The 18,038-nt window shown below is 43.9% G+C and overlaps 4 protein-coding genes across 5 annotated transcripts in view; 1 reads left to right on the top strand and 3 right to left on the bottom strand.

Moving 5' to 3' along the window:
- Positions 1–733: 733 nt before the first annotated feature.
- On the bottom strand, positions 734–6,498 carry LOC132958322 (zinc finger protein 436-like). The gene is made up of 7 exons (XM_061031070.1): positions 6,224–6,498; positions 4,355–4,420; positions 4,103–4,241; positions 3,363–3,460; positions 2,828–3,060; positions 2,267–2,370; positions 734–2,172 (listed from the first exon to the last, which is right to left on the bottom strand). Exons 1-7 carry the CDS (start codon positions 6,468–6,470, stop codon positions 849–851), a joined length of 2,211 nt encoding a protein of 736 aa, XP_060887053.1. The 5' UTR covers positions 6,471–6,498; the 3' UTR covers positions 734–848.
- Positions 6,499–8,087: 1,589 nt separating this feature from the next.
- On the top strand, positions 8,088–11,249 carry LOC132958393 (transcription factor 7-like). The gene is made up of 8 exons (XM_061031154.1): positions 8,088–8,218; positions 8,837–8,888; positions 8,967–9,061; positions 9,536–9,690; positions 9,907–10,030; positions 10,151–10,258; positions 10,342–10,391; positions 10,869–11,249. The coding sequence occupies exons 1-8, from the start codon at positions 8,204–8,206 to the stop codon at positions 10,888–10,890; spliced, it is 621 nt and encodes a 206-aa protein (XP_060887137.1). The 5' UTR covers positions 8,088–8,203; the 3' UTR covers positions 10,891–11,249.
- A 26-nt stretch (positions 11,250–11,275) lies between these two features.
- Positions 11,276–18,038, bottom strand: part of LOC132958392 (phosphatidylcholine:ceramide cholinephosphotransferase 2-like) — a 13,268-nt gene continuing 6,505 nt past the window's right edge. For both annotated transcript variants that reach the window (XM_061031151.1, XM_061031153.1), the window contains exons 2-7: positions 15,652–16,418; positions 14,593–14,710; positions 14,447–14,504; positions 13,953–14,048; positions 13,484–13,650; positions 11,276–13,069 (exon numbers count right to left, since the gene is read on the bottom strand). In XM_061031151.1, the coding sequence (XP_060887134.1) occupies positions 12,896–13,069; positions 13,484–13,650; positions 13,953–14,048; positions 14,447–14,504; positions 14,593–14,710; positions 15,652–16,184 (1,146 nt within the window). In that variant the 5' untranslated portion in view covers positions 16,185–16,418 and the 3' untranslated portion in view covers positions 11,276–12,895. The remainder of the gene's footprint in view (positions 13,070–13,483; positions 13,651–13,952; positions 14,049–14,446; positions 14,505–14,592; positions 14,711–15,651; positions 16,419–18,038) is intronic.
- Positions 16,380–18,038, bottom strand: part of LOC132958961 (uncharacterized abhydrolase domain-containing protein DDB_G0269086-like) — an 11,563-nt gene continuing 9,904 nt past the window's right edge. Inside the window, exons 2-3 of the mRNA XM_061032037.1 lie at positions 16,800–18,038; positions 16,380–16,418 (exon numbers count right to left, since the gene is read on the bottom strand). The exon at positions 16,800–18,038 is cut by the window's right edge and continues 537 nt beyond it. Coding sequence (XP_060888020.1) covers positions 16,380–16,418; positions 16,800–18,038 — 1,278 coding nt within the window. The remainder of the gene's footprint in view (positions 16,419–16,799) is intronic.

Below are 18,038 nucleotides of genomic sequence, written 5' to 3' on the forward strand. Positions count from 1 at the left end.
TCTTCAGTCATTCTTTACTCGTTCTTTACTCGTTCTTCAGTCGTTCTTCAGTCATTCTTTACTCGTTCTTCAGTCGTTCTTCAGTCATTCTTTACTCGTTCTTCAGTCATTCTTTACTCGTTCTTTACTCGTTCTTCAGTCGTTCTTCAGTCATTCTTTACTCGTTCTTCAGTCGTTCTTCAGTCATTCTTTACTCGTTCTTCAGTCGTTCTTCAGTCATTCTTTACTCGTTCTTCAGTCATTCTTTACTCGTTCTTTACTCGTTCTTCAGTCGTTCTTCAGTCATTCTTTACTCGTTCTTCAGTCGTTCTTCAGTCATTCTTTACTCGTTCTTCAGTCATTCTTTACTCGTTCTTTACTCGTTCTTCAGTCGTTCTTCAGTCATTCTTTACTCGTTCTTCAGTCGTTCTTCAGTCATTCTTTACTCGTTCTTCAGTCATTCTTTACTCGTTCTTTACTCGTTCTTCAGTCGTTTTTTTACTCGTTCTTCAGTCGTTCTTTACTCGTTCTTGTTTTTCTTGTTGAGTAAGTCTTTTGTTTGAGAAACAGTTTGTGCTCCCTTTTTCTCCTGTTTTTTAGTTTTGTTAACGTTATGTTTAGAGATTGTCTTTTGTTTGACTTTGTGTGTTAAAATAAATCCTTGTTTAAATCAAGATTAGTTTTGCTTTTGGTTTGGGGAAATAACTTGTTACAAACCTGCCCCCCCCCCCCAGACGAGTGCGTAACAGTTACCAACTCTGATGTGTGAATGTTCACACTCCAACCACATGAGGTCACGTCTCTGTTCACAGAATTACAAACGTGGATACAGAATAATGTTTGAACGTGTGCACACGACCCTAAAGAGGTCAGTCGGTCGGTCCGTCCCCTGCTGACTCCGCCCCCCTCTGGTGCCTCTTCATGTGCGTCTTCATGGAGTGGCTCTGAGTGAAGCCTCTCCCACACACGGTGCACTTGTACGGTTTCTCTCCGTCGTGGGTCCTCATGTGGTTGTTCAGGTGTTCTTTACGGAAGAACGCCTTCCCGCACACCTGACACACGTGAGGTTTGACGCCCGAGTGGAACTTGAGGTGGAAGCTGAGGTGACCGTTACAGATGTACGTGCGTCCACACTTGTAGCACTTGAAGGGTCTCTCTCCGCTGTGGACCCTCATGTGTCGCTTCATGTGCGCGCTCGATGATAACGCCTTCCCGCACACGCTGCACACGATCTTCTCCTCGCTGTGCGTCTTCAGGTGAGCGTTCAGCTGACCTCGCGTCTGGAACATCTTACAGCAGACGTCACAGAGGTGCGTCGGGTTTCTGTCCGCGTGACTTTTCTCGTGCCGCGCGACTTCTCCTCGGGTTAAAAAGTGCTTCCCACAGACCGGACAGTCGTGGCGTTTCCCCGCGGAGTGGAACAGCTTGTGTCGGGATAACGCTCGCAGGTCGCGGAGGGATTTCCCGCACAGGTTGCAGGTGTACGGTTTCTCTCCCGTGTGCAGCCGGCTGTGGATCCTCAGCAGCTCTTTGAACTTAAACGACTTGTTACACACTTCACATCTGAACGGTTTCTCCTGCGTGTGTCTCGACTGATGAGTCCTCAACGTGCTCTTGAAGGAGAACGTCTTGTTGCAGACGTCACATCTGAACGGTTTCTCCCCCGTGTGTTGGAAAGAATGACCCTGCAGACTGTAGACCGACAGGAACTTCTTCCCACAGACGTCACAGCTGAACGTTTTCTTGTGACTCTCCAGATGAGTCCTCAGTTCCTCTGGAGTCTCTGACTGTTCTCCACAGACTCCACACAGTCTCTCTGGATCCTCCACATGACTCCACGAGTGTTTAATCAGCTTGTTCATCGTGGCGCTCAGAGCTGGGCAGACTCTGCAGGACAGGGGAACGCCGCTGGTCTCAGCCGACGCCTTCAGAGGCGACTCGGTCTGTTTCCTCTGTGAGGACTCAGGTTTGGGTTTCCTCTCTTCGATGTCTGGTTTCCACTCTTCATCTCTGTCATCATCGTCTTCACTCTCGCTGTCGGCTGCAGAGCCGGCTGACGTCAGGGCGCTGAAGTCCTCCGACACTTCACGCTGCTCCACGTCTTCCTCTGATTTCACTCGTTGTCGTCCAGAGTGGCCAGAGAGACGATCAGATTCAACGCTCTGCGCTCCTTCTACAGGACTGTTCTGGGAACTGAAGGTAGAAAAAAAGCAGTTTCTCTAATTTAAATAAACCTTCATGTGGATTCTTTATGTTCTGAGAGAGAGACGAATCACCTTCCACTCACCTCACACTCGGCCTCTCTTCTTCATTTCTTGAGTCATCGTCTGCGTGCTCGTTTGTCCCTGAAGGGGGAAGTCGCTCCGGGCTGCTCCGGGGTTCATTTGTTGCCTGAAATATTTGAAGATTTAAAATTAAAAATGACTGAAATCCTCACATGTACGATCACTCTTGTGTTAGAGGATCTCAGACGAGCTGCATCAGTATCTTCTTTTAAAAACACATTTTTATCGTAAGGCCTTCTTCTAATCCTCGTTTCATCCAGGAGGTTTTATTTGTTTTAATGTTAACTTCAGCCGATCTTTGTCTCGGTTGTTTCTCTTTTCTCTGTTTATTGGATGATTGCTGCACTGTTGTTTTATTTTTCATGCTTTTTTAACAGGATTTTATTGTTGTGTATTTGACTGTTGGGATTTTTCTTTTTTCTGAAGCAGCGGTTGACTGATGAGTGAAGCTACAAATGTAAATCCTCAACAAACTCCAGTTGTGTTGTTATGGTAATCAGGGATCACCGAGATCAACAGAGTCAAAATCCTGAAGATGTGATTGGATGAAGGAGATGTTCTACCTTCACTCGGATGTACAGAGCGGAGCGTCCTTTCCCCGTGGATCTGATGGACTGTTGGATCTCCTCTGGGGTCAGGGTCTGTAGTTTCAGTGGTGTCAGTTTCTTGCTGGGATCCATCGTGAACGCATCAAACTGTCCCGTCAGCTGAGGGAAGGACGCCCTCAGGAGGTCCAGGAAGTCGACCTCCTGCAGACCTCGAGGACACCTCACCTCCTTCCACTGAGACTTCAACACTGAAATACAAACAAACAAACAAACTCTCAACTGAGACTGCACTGATAATAAAGTCCAGTCTTTAAACATAAACAGACTGCTGACAAGTTCCAGGGTATAACCCCGCCTCTCAACCAATCACAGCTGAGATCAGCTCCAGCCCCCCCCCCCCGCGTGAACCCGAAGGTGAAAAAGCGGTTTAGAGAATCATCATTTCTTTGCCGTGATGATTCCAGGAGCATCACTGAGTCTCCGCCCACGCTGAGGTGAATAAACAGGAAGTTCAACACATCAACACACGACTGATTGTTTCCCGTCTTACCGCCTCGTTTCAGTTTGTCGGCGTTGGAGTCCGGTAACAGACAGACTCGGAGGTTCAGGTGAGAAGTCTTCCTGCACCTCTTCTTCAAAGTCGGGTTTCTGCAAAGAAAAAAAAAACAAATCAAAGAACGCCTCAAACAATCGTTCACCGAGGCCGAGTTCCAAACCGCCTACGACTTCCTACTGTCGACGCTGTATGCAGAATGTTCTCCATACGACGTAGGACAGCAGTCTGACCTCTGACCTCCAGTCTGTGGTTATTCTGCAGTACACCAGGCTAAAGCTGGTTTCTGGTCTTGGAATGAGGAAGTAAACAACAGCCCAGGCGACGTCAAACGCTGTTACAGTGTAGCGTCTATTTCCAGTCTGAAACAAGCTGACGAGAGATTCTTTTAGAGTTTCGTGATTTAGAGAATCTAAATGAATCACTTCTTCTTCTTCTGTTGGTTTTTATGGCGGTTGGCGTCCATAAGTGTTGCGTTTCCGCCACCTGCTGGACGTCCATTCAATTCGATCTCTGACCTCGCTTTGCATTGTGGGAAACAGTACTGGTCTTCATCCTGTAGCTTTCCCCCAATCAGTACGACCTCCGGCTACTTAAGTCATTCTGTGGAATACATATTTGTTGTCATTCTGCATTTTAAACCAATCAGAACGGACTACCACTGAAGCGGGCGGTTTAGAAGACGGCCTCTGTTCTGTGTCTCAGATCTCAGAGTGGACATCGCGTCATGTTTGAACCTTTTACTTGATATCTGATAATCTGGGTCCCTCTTGTCTTTGTGACACGAGCGACCCAACGCCTCCTCAGCAAACTCGTCTTCACCCTCGTCTTCCTCAGTGTGGACGAAGACATCGTAGGTCCCCGAGTCCTCGCCATCTGAACCAGAAGAAGAAGAACAACAGGACTCACTTCTAAGAATATAATGATCGTTAATAAAAACAGGAAAACATCAAACGTACAGAAACAGAAGTTAAACAAACAGGACGTACGTATCTGCTCCTCGTCCTCAGATACTTCAGCTCCCCAGAACACCTCCTCTTCAAACACAGCTTCATCTGGATCACACAGATCTGTTTCATTACTGCCTCACAGAAACTCAATCACTTAATATTTACATAATCCAAATTATTTTAATCCAATGGAGCTCATCACCAGTTTATTGATCTTAAATTTGAACTAGGGCGGTCAAACAAAGTAATCCCCAAGTGAGGTCAAACAGCTCACAGGAACAAATGTGTGATGTCATGAGGTCAATGTGTGATGTCATGAGGTCAGTGTGTGATGTCATGAGGTCAACGTGTGATGTCATAAGGTCAGTGTGTGATGTCATGAGGTCAACGTGTGATGTCATGAGGTCAGTGTGTGATGTCATAAGGTCAATGTGTGATGTCATGAGGTCAACTTGTGATGTCATAAGGTCAGTGTGTGATGTCATGAGGTCAACGTGTGATGTCATGAGGTCAGTGTGTGATGTCATGAGGTCAAACGTGTGATGTCATAAGGTCAGTGTGTGATGTCATGAGGTCAACGTGTGATGTCATGAGGTCAGTGTGTGATGTCATAAGGTCAATGTGTGATGTCATGAGGTCAACTTGTGATGTCATAAGGTCAGTGTGTGATGTCATGAGGTCAACGTGTGATGTCATAAGGTCAATGTGTGATGTCATAAGGTCAGTGTGTGATGTCATAAGGACAGTGTGTGATGTCATGAGGTCAATGTGTGATGTCATGAGGTCAACGTGTGATGTCATGAGGTCAGCGTGTGATGTCATAAGGTCGATGTGTGATGTCATAAGGACAGTGTGTGATGTCATGAGGTCAGTGTGTGATGTCATGAGGTCAATGTGTGATGTCATAAGGTCAACGTGTGATGTCATAAGGTCAATGTGTGATGTCTTGAGGTCAACGTGTGATGTCATGAGGTCAATCTGTGTTGTCATGAGGTCAACGTGTGATGTCATGAAGTCAATCTGTGTTGTCATGAGGTCAATCTGTGATGTCATAAGGTCAACGTGTGATGTCATGAGGTCAGTGTGTGATGTCATGAGGTCAACATGTGATGTCATAAGGTCAACGTGTGATGTCATAAGGTCAACGTGTGATGTCATAAGGTCAACATGTGATGTCATAAGGCCAACGTGTGATGTCATAAGGTCAACGTGTGATGTCATAAGGTCAGTGTGTAATGTCATCAGGTCAATGTGTGATGTCATCAGGTCAATGTGTGATGTCATCAGGTCAGTGTGTGTGATGTCATGAAGTCAATGTGTGATGTCATAAGGTCAACGTGTGATGTCATAAGGTCAGTGTGTGTGATGTCATGAAGTCAATGTGTGATGTCATAAGGTCAGTGTGTGATGTCATGAGCTCAATGTGTGATGTCATCAGGTCAATGTGTGATGTCATAAGGTCAATGTGTGATGTCATCAGGTGGATATTACTGTCTGAGAGTTTGTTAAAGTGAAATGAGACATTCAAAGATGCAGCAGTGAGACCACAGGGAGACACTGAGGACGAGTATCTACGGAGAGCCTGAAGGGACAAACATGAGAATAATGTGATGAACTCATAAATGCTCACAGGGATAATTAAAAAAAAAACTATTTTTGCTTAACCCCTTTATTTCCTTTATCCCTCTTAATGTGTTTATCTCTGTAAAGACCTTTAAGTATCTTATTGATGGTTCTTTAGTAATAAAGTTCAGATGCTTTACACCGTCAGTCCCTCAAAACCTCACAAATAAAGTCAACATGAGGAGAACTGAAGATGATTTTATGTCTCATCAGTATATCTGAGCAGAAATCAGAAGATAAACGTGTTCAATGCAGAGTTTTTGAAACACAGCGTCACTTCCTCACCTATCCTACACAGAGAGACTCGAGGCTGCAGGATAGCCTCCAGCTGGATCCTCTGCCGGTCGATCTCCTGCCTCAGACCCGCCGCCTCCTCCTCGTAACCGGATACGGTTCTCTCGACAACCGCGAAGATTTCCCGCGCTGCCGTCGTCAGTTTCTCGGTAACGATTCCTCTCAGTATGTCGGATTTGGACAGCTCGTAGTTCTCATAATTCTCCCGGGAAACAAACATCGCGTTAACTCCCTCCATGTTTCTTCTTCTTCTTCTTCTTCTTCTTCTTCTTTTTAATGGAGAGTAGCAAACAGCGTTTAAAGAGCATTACTGCCACCTACTCTGCTGGAGTCTCTAATCCAGTTTATTTTAGTGATTCAAACAAGGCTTTAGAAATAGTTCCCTCCCTCATTACTTCAAACATTATTTAGACTCATTATCTCATCTCCACATTTCCTAAACCAGGGGCGGAACTAAGGGGTGTCCAGGGCCACCCACCCCACAAAATCAAGTCGGCCACCCCAAAACCATTGACTATGATTGGCTATTTTCCTTGTCAGGGAAGCGAGGTGAGTAATAAAAATAACTGATGGATTAACGCCTTTCAAGGAACCCAAGGAGGCTTAGGGCCCAAACGAGGGTTAGTTTGTTTAAGGTGCTCTGACAGAACGCGTCCATAGTGCTCTAACCTTACAGAACAGCCTTCTTACACCCACATGGACTGAATCACATTGCTTTTAGCTGACTTTTCAAATGTTTTATGACTGAACTTATTCAATGAATTCCCTAAATTAAAGATGAACTTTCAAAAGAAATTACAGACTGTGCTTATTTATTTACTATTTATTTATTTTGTGTGAATGTAACTTGGCTCTGTATTTCACACTCAGTCTTCCTCCCCTGTATGCGCTCTGATCTTTGACCTCTTCTTCTCTGCCCCCCCCCCCCCCCCCCCCCCCCCCCACACACACACACACACACACACACACACACACACTCCCTCCTCGGGTGTTTCGAGGATCCGTCAGGATGGTCTTGCTCAGCCGCTGTCAGAAACGTTTGAATCAAAGCGAGGAAAAATGTTTAGCTATGAATTTTTGTACATTCTTGTATCAGATTTCAGTTGATTGGTTTCATTTTATCGCATTAACGATCTGACGCAGAAACAGTTTGTAGGGTACAAAACGATAAGCTGATGTTTAGGAACAGAGCATAATGCTTAATAAAGTAGATTTACATACAGACATGTGATATTAGCACCAAGGCTAAAATAACCTTGAATTTGACAAATGTTTACATTTTATTACGTTTTTAGTTTTTGTTTCCAGTGTCAGTTTTAATCCGTTTTGAGCATACTTTGTTTTATTTGTGTTCAAGTTGATACACAAAAGCAGATTTGATATTTCACTGACAAATGAGTTTAATAATAAATTAAAAATTAAAGAGGACCAACAATAGAGCCCTGAGGAACTCCACTAGTAATTACTGTTAATGAGATGACCTTTGACGTCTGTTACAGTAAGATGTGAAAGAATGAAGCTCTTTACTGACATTTCAGCAAACAGGGACTTTAAGGACGAGAATCCTGCAAATATATAAAGTTTTTTAATTTGTGTTTGCTGCCCTCAAGTGGCTTCAAAGAGGAATTAATGCGATTATGAGGATTTTATTAATTTTAGCTTTGAGTAAATTCCAAAAACTGAGAAAGAAATCACAACAGTGGAATAACCTGAGGCAGTGTGTGTGTGGTGTTTGAGTGTGTGTGAGTGTGTCGGGGGGGGGGGGGGGGGGGGGGGGGTTATGATGGGGGTGGGGGCATTATAAATGTCACATACAGGATTAAACTTCACCAGTCAGTGGAGTCTGACAGTCAGCTCTGTCTGCCTCGTATTTAATAGATGTGAAATATTCAAACTGTTCTTTTGATAAAATATTTGAATGTTTAGTAAAATAACTTAAAACAATAACGAAGTCAACAACAGATGAAGTAGATGTTCGGCAGAGGGGTGAGTATTTATTATTATTATTTCTTTGTTAAAATGCCTTTTGTGTCTTGGTCTGGAGACCACTTTTTGTAGGTCTCTTCTCGTCTCTGAATCGAAAGCATTTTTACTCGGTCTTGTTTCGGTCTCAGACTGGGCGGACTCTGGATTTTAAATCAAGACCACCACTGTGATTAGAAGGAAAACGCCTCTTTCTAAAACAACAAATAACTTAATCTGTAGTTTGATTTTTATCCCCCGGTTATGGCTGCAACCTTCCAGGTGTTACGGTCTCAGTGAGTGACACGCCCCCTAAACACAAGATGATGATTTTTCTGTGATATTTAAGGTCTCAGTCTTGCCCTACCTCGGTCTTGGTCTTTGGCTTGGTCTTGACTTGGTCTTGGTTTTGTCTTAGTCTCAGAGCACTCTGGTCTCGGTTAGTGTGGTCTTGACTATAACCCTATGCAGGACTCTACAACCTGTTGTTGTTATTATTATTATTTAACTGCTTGCCAGTATTCATCTTGATAAATAAGTCAGCTAATAATTCTTCAGTGTCTTAAACATTTTTGAATCGGTTAATCTCCAACAACATTGACTGCAGATTCATTTGATATCGATTGTTGTGTCTGTTTTCAGGAGATCAGCCCGATGAGTGGACTGAATGTGAACTCTGCAGGCTCCACTTTTGGTGGGTGACAAAAAGTAAAATAAAAATACATTTTTATTACTTCTTTACTTATCGTTTTTCTGATTTTCTCCCACTCAGGTAAACTTCATATGATCGACTGGTGTCCACCTCAGCAACAGTACCTAAATATGACCAGCAGGGGGCAGAGCAACACGTCACACACCCTTACAGCTGTAAGTGTGTTAGTGTGTGTGTGTGTGTGTGTGTGTGTGTGTGTGTGTGGTAAGTATCCCTTTAAGCCAATATGTTCCCCTTCTAACACAATCAGTGTTAAATGTGACCCAGAGACTGTGGAGTGCAGCACCTCCAGGCTGTGTGTGTGTGTGTGTGTGTGTGTGTGTGTGTGTGTGTGTGTGTTTGTGTGTGTGTGTGTGTGTGTGTGTGTGTGTGTGTGTGTGTGTGTGTGTGTGTGTGGTGTTGGCCTCAGTTTGTTGTTATCCAGCTGAGAGACCAGATAAAGCTACGAGCTGATGTCTTTGTTAGTATTTTATGTACCATTACAACGGCTAAATGTTGGTACAACACCTTTGATAAAAGACGTATAAAAAGCAACATTTAAAATTCTGTTCATCCTGACTGACTTCAGTTTGATAAAAGTAACCATGATATCCCATAATATATATAATCTCTCTCTCCCTTCTTTACAGTTGTCCATCCATCCTCTCATCCCTCTCCTCCTCTACAGTGACAAACACTTCCCTCCTTCCCCCCCGTACAGCCAGCCAATCGGTGCACCTGCTGCAAAACAGGCCGACGCCCACTCCAGGACACACCCCAGTTACCGTGGTAACAACATCAACAAGTGAGTGTGCCAAGTTTCTGTCATTAAGAACTTTAACTTGATAAGTTTAGTGAACGGACTCAGTCCATGTGTATTTACTGATCAGTACAGCTGAGTATCATCTGCATAACAGTCAACATTTATTAACTCCTGTGGAGTTTTAGAAATTTGAAGGATAACCTCTTTCTCTCTCTCTCTCTAATTTCATATATTGCATATGTCTCTTGCCCTTGGCAGCACGCAGCTGGTGAAGAAGCCCCTGAACGCCTTCATGCTCTACATGAAGGAGATGAGACACAAAGTCCTGCAGGAGGGACGGGAGAGAGAGAGTGCCGCCATCAACCGCATCCTGGGACACAGGGTGAGAGCAATGAAAACGCCATAGTGATGTCATCAGGGAAATTCACAATGATGTAAAATTTGGAATATTTCAGGGTTTATTGAGCCTCATTGTTTCCCTTTTTTTGTCTCTCTCTTTCAGTGGCACGCTCTGTCCCGCTCTGAACAATCCAAATACTACGAACTGGCCCAAAAGGAGAGACTGCTCCACATGCAGCTGTACCCTGGATGGTCGGCCAGAGATAACTATGTATGTACTGTACAACCACTGTGGTCTAACTAACTGTGTGTGTTTCATAGAACTTAAACTTCTTCTTTGTCTTTTATTTTCAGGGTAAGAGGAAGAGAAAGCAGAACAAACAGCAAACAGGAAGCTGCACCAGGTCGAGTTCATTATTACTACTGCTTTTGCATGTATAGGAAATCACTATATATTTAAATATTCAAATATTTAAAACTTCTTGTACTTCCACAATGCTACTGTCACAAATTTCTCACGGATGGACCAGGATGTACATCTCAAATCGAAGCTCGATCTTGATGCTAACTGATATTGGAAATGGGGGATGGGTTCATGTTAATGGTGCTGTTGTGATATTGGCTGAATGAAAACATTTTATTGATTCTCAGTGAATGTGTCTGAGCCATTCCATGTGGGATGGGTCTTTTAAATAACCAGACATAAAAGTAGAATATTATTTCATATACCAGCGCTCCTTGTGATGTAGTGCCTACATATCCTGCACAAACACACTCTCTGACATCTGAGTGTGCGAGTATTGATGTGTCGGTTTGTGCATATATTTGTGTTTAAAGTCCCTTTGAGCTGACAATAATACGATCTGATGTTTTTCCTGCAGCTGGACCCTGAGTGCTGGATGAGACTCCTGAAGATACCACTTGCAGAGCACACACACAATCACTCTCTCTGTTGTTGTTTTTATCCAGTGAAATGTTGTGAAGTTGCTGCTGATCCATCGTTTGGTTTAAAATCACAGCAGGTTTAAATGTTTTTCTAAATTCTGTCTGTTGATTTATGTGCAGTTTATTTGAAAAACTGTGTAGCTTGAGTTTTTGTTCACACTGGTTTAAAAAGTAAATAACACCAAAAATGTGTTTTGCAACTCATTTTTAAGTTAATTTTGTTGGACATTTTTATTCCCTGGCTCCCTATTGAAATTTAGCGATTAAAAAATGTAATTGTTTGACAGCCCGGTATGATTGTGTAAATGTTTGCTCAATAAAAGTATTTCACAAAAAACTACAGTTTGTTTTACTTACAACACATCTTTAATAAATACCACTTCTTGACTAAAAATGAATCTTTTATTATCAGACCAAACATCTTATCGTTTCAAACAAAATAAACTCTGACAACATGAAACATCAGGTAACACTTGAATACGAGTAACTGAAGCTTTACAGAAAAAACGTCTTCATTAATCAGACTTTCAATCAGCAGCAGTTTAAGGAACTTTTCAAGTTATTGTTTCAATTTACAAAAAGTACAAAAAGAACATAAAAAACATAAACAACAGGACACTAAAGCTCAGTGTGTCCGAACTTTACACATCTGAAAATATAACTTAAACAAAAATAATCAAGTTTAGGAAGACATGTACAACAACAGTCATTAAATACACTCGTGACCTTTCACACTGAAGTGGAACCAAATTGAGTTAGCACTTTGAATGTGATGATGCTAGTAGTTTAGCTAGTAGAAGCTATCTAGCTAGCTGGTTAGCTGACAAACCACAATCTCTTAATAATCTCAATACGTAAACATTTAGTCAGTTTTCTCTGTGGTACATTCAAAACATTTTTTGTGTGGTTAGCATTTGGCTAACAGTGTCAATTCAGTACGATAGACTCTGAAAGGTTAGCCCTGAGAATGACAAGTAGCTAGCATGGTAGCTTTGCTCCTCACCCTCTAGCTTCTCTATGAATCATTAGACGATTTTCTCATTTACAGATGTTGCTTAACACATTTCTCTGAAGTTATAATTTACTCACTAAAGCAATATGCTGAATGCCATAGACTGTGTGAGAAAATGGACGATAGAACCGCTCTTGGACAGTGAAGCCAAAACATTTGCCCCCCCCCCCCCCTTCTGACTGGCTGCAGTGTAGGTCATAAGCTCCGCCTCCTCAGTGAAAACAAATGGGACATGGGTCAAACTTGAAAATGAAAATAAAGGTTGCTTTTCGAGTTTTATGATGCTCTTAATAGGTATACAATGCCATGATTGACAGCTGTGTTGACCAATGAGGCTCCTGCGTTTCTGCGGCAGGAGGGTGTCCAATGTTTTGAATTTAGACTGCAGTACCCATTTTTAAACACTAGGTGTCAGAGTTACATATTGCTCCTTTAAATTGTAGTCTCATGTTTTTTGTTTGAATACGCTGTATTTTATTTCTTAGACTGAATGGTACTTTTAAAAGTTTTTTATGTTTTACTTTGTTAGCTGTATCAAACTTAAAAGCACAAATATCACTCCATCGCTCAGAGAGAAATGGTTTGATGTTGATGTTCATTTTAAACGCTCATAAAACAACTTGTATTACAGATAAATATGTGGTTCTTAGATAATTTGGCAGCTGGTTGGCGTGTAACATCGGGTAGTGAAGTGAAACTTGTTTTCGAAGGTTTGGCTTTAACTCAACAGTTATTTCAACATGTAGTGACGTTCCTGTGACGTTTCACAGGTAACTCTTCAGACTGAAGTAGAAGTCTTACAGCATTGTCACTATGTAGGTGATTATATGATTTATAAATGACAGGTGATGATGCACTGTAAACGATTCATCCTTTGTCCTCCTCTGTGTGTCCTCAGTGAGAAGACAGATCCTGTTCGTCCATTCAAACAGCAGTCAGGTGTCCCGCTGCTCACTCGTCCCTGCCCCCCTCCACTATCTTGTATCGCTGTCTGCAGGAGGACGGCAGGTTAACAGGCCACGAGAACACGATGGGAACTGGCGTCTGAACGTTCCGCTCAAGAAAGTTAAAGATCGGGTTCCACCAGGTCTGCGACAAGTAGTTGTTTGAAGCTTGACGAAGCGCCTGAGCAGACAAGTACACAAGAGTTCATGTCAAGAAACGATCAGAGAATCAAATCAGTCAACGATCAGAACGAGTAGAACAAGCAAGATAAAAGATACTGCTGGTTAATGTTGAAGTTTTGGGATTGTTGTGGAGACTTGCATTGCATCCCGGAAAAAGAAACGACGGTCCTTATAATGTAAGTGTGCAAACTGTGACCTCACACTGCCCCCTAGTGGCAGTATGAGATGCACTTATGTATGTTATAAAGGAGTTTGTCTCATGTTCACTTTTCAATGTTTTTGTGCAAATGCCCAAAATGAATATTTAATACTGCCAGTAGGGGGCAGTGTCTGGACTATGGGGACACGTTGCAAGTTCCATCAGTGGTCCTCATTAGGCAGGTATTTCAGCAATGTGTGTGTGTGTACATACATGTGTATTGGCCATAGTGTGGTACCACCAGAAGGTCCTGGTGGTGGCAAAGTATCCGATCAACACGTCGATGCTGTAGTGCTCGTGACCAATCAGGATGCAGAGGACTCCGGAGGCGCTGAGCAGCCAGCAGAGCCAATGATACCACCACATCCAGCGCGGAGAGTCTGTGACATCACAACATGTACAGGTAAAAGACGTTACAGCACGCCATGGCAGGAAACTGACAGGAGGTGTTCACACACGCTCTCCAGAAGCTCAGATTTATAACACACGCTTAGTTTATCTTTTATATTACCTTCTTCTTTCTGTTTTTAACATTAGGTGCTTAATCTTAAATCAAAACCTTCCATACGTTCAGAAAAGTGTCAACATTGTCGACATATTCCCAAACTACAACAAAGATGGAGGAAATTAAATTGTTTCATTTGAATCAGTTTTTAAAAGAGATCAAAGTGTGTATACTCACACTCTTTGATGAAGAGGTAGGACAGCGTACACATGACGGTGTGGCCGCTGTACAGGAAGTCACCACACATCAGGTGAGAGCCGGTAAGAGACAAACCTGGACACAACAAACAAGAAAATAAAAGATGTTCATAAACATAAACAGAACTAAAGAAAACAGAACTGTGACTACATGATGCACACACACCACACATTCCAATCTGCACATTGCACTACACACCCTGGACACTTTACACACTGACACTTTACACTGTTTACATTATTCTATATTCAAATAATTATTTTTTTTATTTTACATTATATTCTGTTTTACTGTATTTATGTGTGTTAGTAATTTGAGTGTTTATTGCATGGCCTTGCGGAACAGTCTTTACATTTCACTGCACATCTGTATGAGCATGTGACAAATACAAATCTTGAATCTTTTTGATTAATCTAAAAGTATTTTCAACGACAGATGCTTGAAAGTTGTGTTACTTTGAGTGTTTTTGTTACCTCCTCCTGAAATCAGCTGTAGAATCCTCCAGATTTTCCCCGTCGAGTCGTTGTAGAGCTGCAGAGACGACCACACATGAGCACATTTACCGACGATGATGATGAAGTGTTTATAGAATGAAGAGTGTGTAAGAGGCTATGTCTACCTTGGGAGCGCACACCATGTGTTTCCCCGGCACAGGCAGGGTGGTGATGTACATGGTGACGCAGCGATACATGTAGAGAGTCCCGATCAGGAAGAAACAGCGACGAAGAACTATAGACCTGCAGAGAGACGAGGTTAATCAGACACCACGGAAATTAAAGGACTTATCCCACTTTAAAGTCTTTTTATGTGATTTTTCACACTTAAATATATAAATCAAGTATCTCCTCTGAAAATAACTCTGTGAGTCATGACTGTCTACAATGGGTGTAACACCTGAGTCCCACTGTCTGTGATGTTTTCAGAGTTTTCAGAGTCCTATCTTCACTTTGTTTACATCGCCCGGACGGCCGGCTGACTCCTCCCCTCGTGTATAAAAGTTGTTTAATTGAGGGACTAGAGAAAAGAAGAATAACATACTGTACTCACTGCTTAACTGTGTTTCTAGATCACGCTCATTTCAGGTAAATTTACATGTAGTGTGAAGATACGAGCATAATAAAGATCGCTAGCATTAGCATGCTAACACAACAATGCAGCGCGAGTTGTTTTGGTTTCATGCTGGTGCTCAAGGGCGACATCTGCTGGATCAAAAAATCACATATAAAGACTTTAAGGACATCAGTCTCCGACCACAGGGTCACAAACTAACCACACGGTCACCAGCGCCTCAACTTGTCTTCTTCACTCGTCACACAGCCAGACGTCAGCCAGTCTGACATTTCATCTCTAATCCCCCTGGAGTCGTGAGTCTAGATCTGCTCCCTTTACAAAACACATGGCTAGACCTGCCATCCGATTGGAATAACCCTTTAGATGACATCAGGTCTTTTTAGGATGACCTAATCAGATAACTTGTTATCGTTAGACGCCATGGAGATGCTACTTCAGGGTTGGCCTACAAAAATCCGTCACATGGTTTGTTCTCTATAGACCGACTTTACGTTAATAGCTTCATTCATTGATATAAGAACCGACCGTTCCACTCTGACCTCTGACCTCCAACCATCCCAGAAACACCCTGAGGCGATAACACTTCTACGTTAGCTGCTGGTCGTACTTGTGTTTGAGGAAGAGCCACTGGACGAGCCACAGTCCGCTGAGGATCAGCCCGTTGACCTCGGTGACGGTGAACGCCCAGGGCACCCGGTCCACGTAGTCAAAGAACTTGTCTGGCAGCGGCGGGCTCACCGACTTGTCCGGCACCCTCTCGTGGACGACGGTGATGATGACGGTGGTGAAGACCAGGTTGAACAAGGCGTAGAGGAAGGCCACGCCCGTCTTCCACCACTCGGAGGGGAGGCGGTCGGCTCGTTCTTCGGGCACGCTGATCTTGATGTAGTCGCAGTGTTTCCTGAGTCCCCTGCTCAGCGAGTGGATCAGCTGGTTCTGCTGGAACAGGCCGCTCAGTTTGCTGCGTTCCTCTTTCTTGCCTTCGTGGGTCTCTGTGGGCGGAGGTGGCGAGGAGGTGTGGCGAGGCGGGTTACCGTTGGAGAGCCTCGGAGGACTGGGTGGCGTGGGGGGCGTCACTGTTGCGACTTCCAAATGAGGACGGTTGTCGTCGTCGTCTTGGATCAGTTCTGACGCCGCCATTGTTTGCCTCTTTTTTTTTTCTTGAATGACCCACAGACCAATCAGAGAGAGTCTCTCTTTTTGTCCGATTAATCACGGTCTTTGTAACGAATCTGCAGACTAATTTAAATCAGCTCAATCAGACGATGCAGGTTTTTATCGCCTCGTTGATCTTTGGTCCAATCAGGTTCAATAATCCAGGACGGATCAATGAGGTCACACAGGAGGCAGGTGATTGGTCGATTCAACACCAACCTGAAAAACATAAAAAAATGTTTTTTACTTTTCAGGAAAACAAAGACGTGTCAAAATATTTATTAAGTTTTCTTTTTTACTTCGATCCTGAAAAAATCACTCGGTATCCTCAACTAAAAACCTGCTGGGACCCAACAAAGGAAATCCTCATCTGTGCATCGAATTCAGGCAGGTCACTGACCTGCTACACACACACACACACAGAGAGAGAGAGAGCAGGTAGCTGTGGGAAAGAATCTGGTATGTTTGACTTGAAGTAACCCGAGGGAGGCACTCCCTGTCACACACGCACACGCACACGCACACGCACGGGGTGGAAAACGAGTCAGACAGCATCATCATGAAACAAGACGACCTGAATCTTCTTTTACCGTCACTGACTTCTGCATCTAACAGACGTTCCTCTAACAGACGTTCCTCTAACAGTCGTTCCTCTAACAGACGTTCCTCTAACAGACGTTCCTCTAACGGTCGTTCCGCTAACGGTCGTTCCGCTAACGGTCGTTCCTCTAACAGACGTTCCTCTAACGGACGTTCCTCTAACGGACGTTCCTCTAACGGACGTTCCTCTAACGGTCGTTCCTCTAACGGTCGTTCCTCTAACAGACGTTCCTCTAACAGACGTTCCGCTAACGGTCGTTCCTCTAACGGACGTTCCTCTAACGGACGTTCCGCTAACAGACGTTCCTCTAACAGACGTTCCTCTAACAGACGTTCCGCTAACGGTCGTTCCTCTAACAGACGTTCCTCTAACAGACGTTCCTCTAACGGTCGTTCCTCTAACGGTCGTTCCTCTAACGGTCGTTCCTCTAACGGTCGTTCCTCTAACAGACGTTCCTCTAACAGACGTTCCGCTAACGGTCGTTCCTCTAACAGACGTTCCTCTAACAGACGTTCCTCTAACAGACGTTCCTCTAACGGTCGTTCCTCTAACGGACGTTCCTCTAACAGACGTTCCTCTAACAGACGTTCCGCTAACGGTCGTTCCTCTAACAGACGTTCCTCTAACAGACGTTCCGCTAACGGTCGTTCCGCTAACGGTCGTTCCGCTAACGGTCGTTCCGCTAACGGTCGTTCCTCTAACGGACGTTCCTCTAACGGACGTTCCTCTAACGGACGTTCCTCTAACGGTCGTTCCTCTAACGGTCGTTCCTCTAACGGTCGTTCCTCTAACGGTCGTTCCTCTAACAGACGTTCCGCTAACGGTCGTTCCTCTAACAGACGTTCCGCTAACGGTCGTTCCTCTAACAGACGTTCCTCTAACAGACGTTCCTCTAACAGACGTTCCGCTAACGGTCGTTCCGCTAACGGTCGTTCCGCTAACGGTCGTTCCTCTAACAGACGTTCCTCTAACGGTCGTTCCTCTAACAGACGTTCCTCTAACAGACGTTCCTCTAACAGACGTTCCGCTAACGGTCGTTCCTCTAACAGACGTTCCTCTAACAGTCGTTCCTCTAACAGTCGTTCCGCTAACGGACGTTCCTCTAACAGACGTTCCTCTAACGGTCGTTCCTCTAACAGACGTTCCTCTAACAGACGTTCCTCTAACGGACGTTCCGCTAACGGACGTTCCGCTAACGGACGTTCCTCTAACAGACGTTCCTCTAACGGTCGTTCCTC

Source organism: Labrus mixtus, chromosome 23 (genome assembly GCF_963584025.1).
Source record: "Labrus mixtus chromosome 23, fLabMix1.1, whole genome shotgun sequence".
Taxonomy (NCBI): domain Eukaryota; kingdom Metazoa; phylum Chordata; class Actinopteri; order Labriformes; family Labridae; genus Labrus; species Labrus mixtus.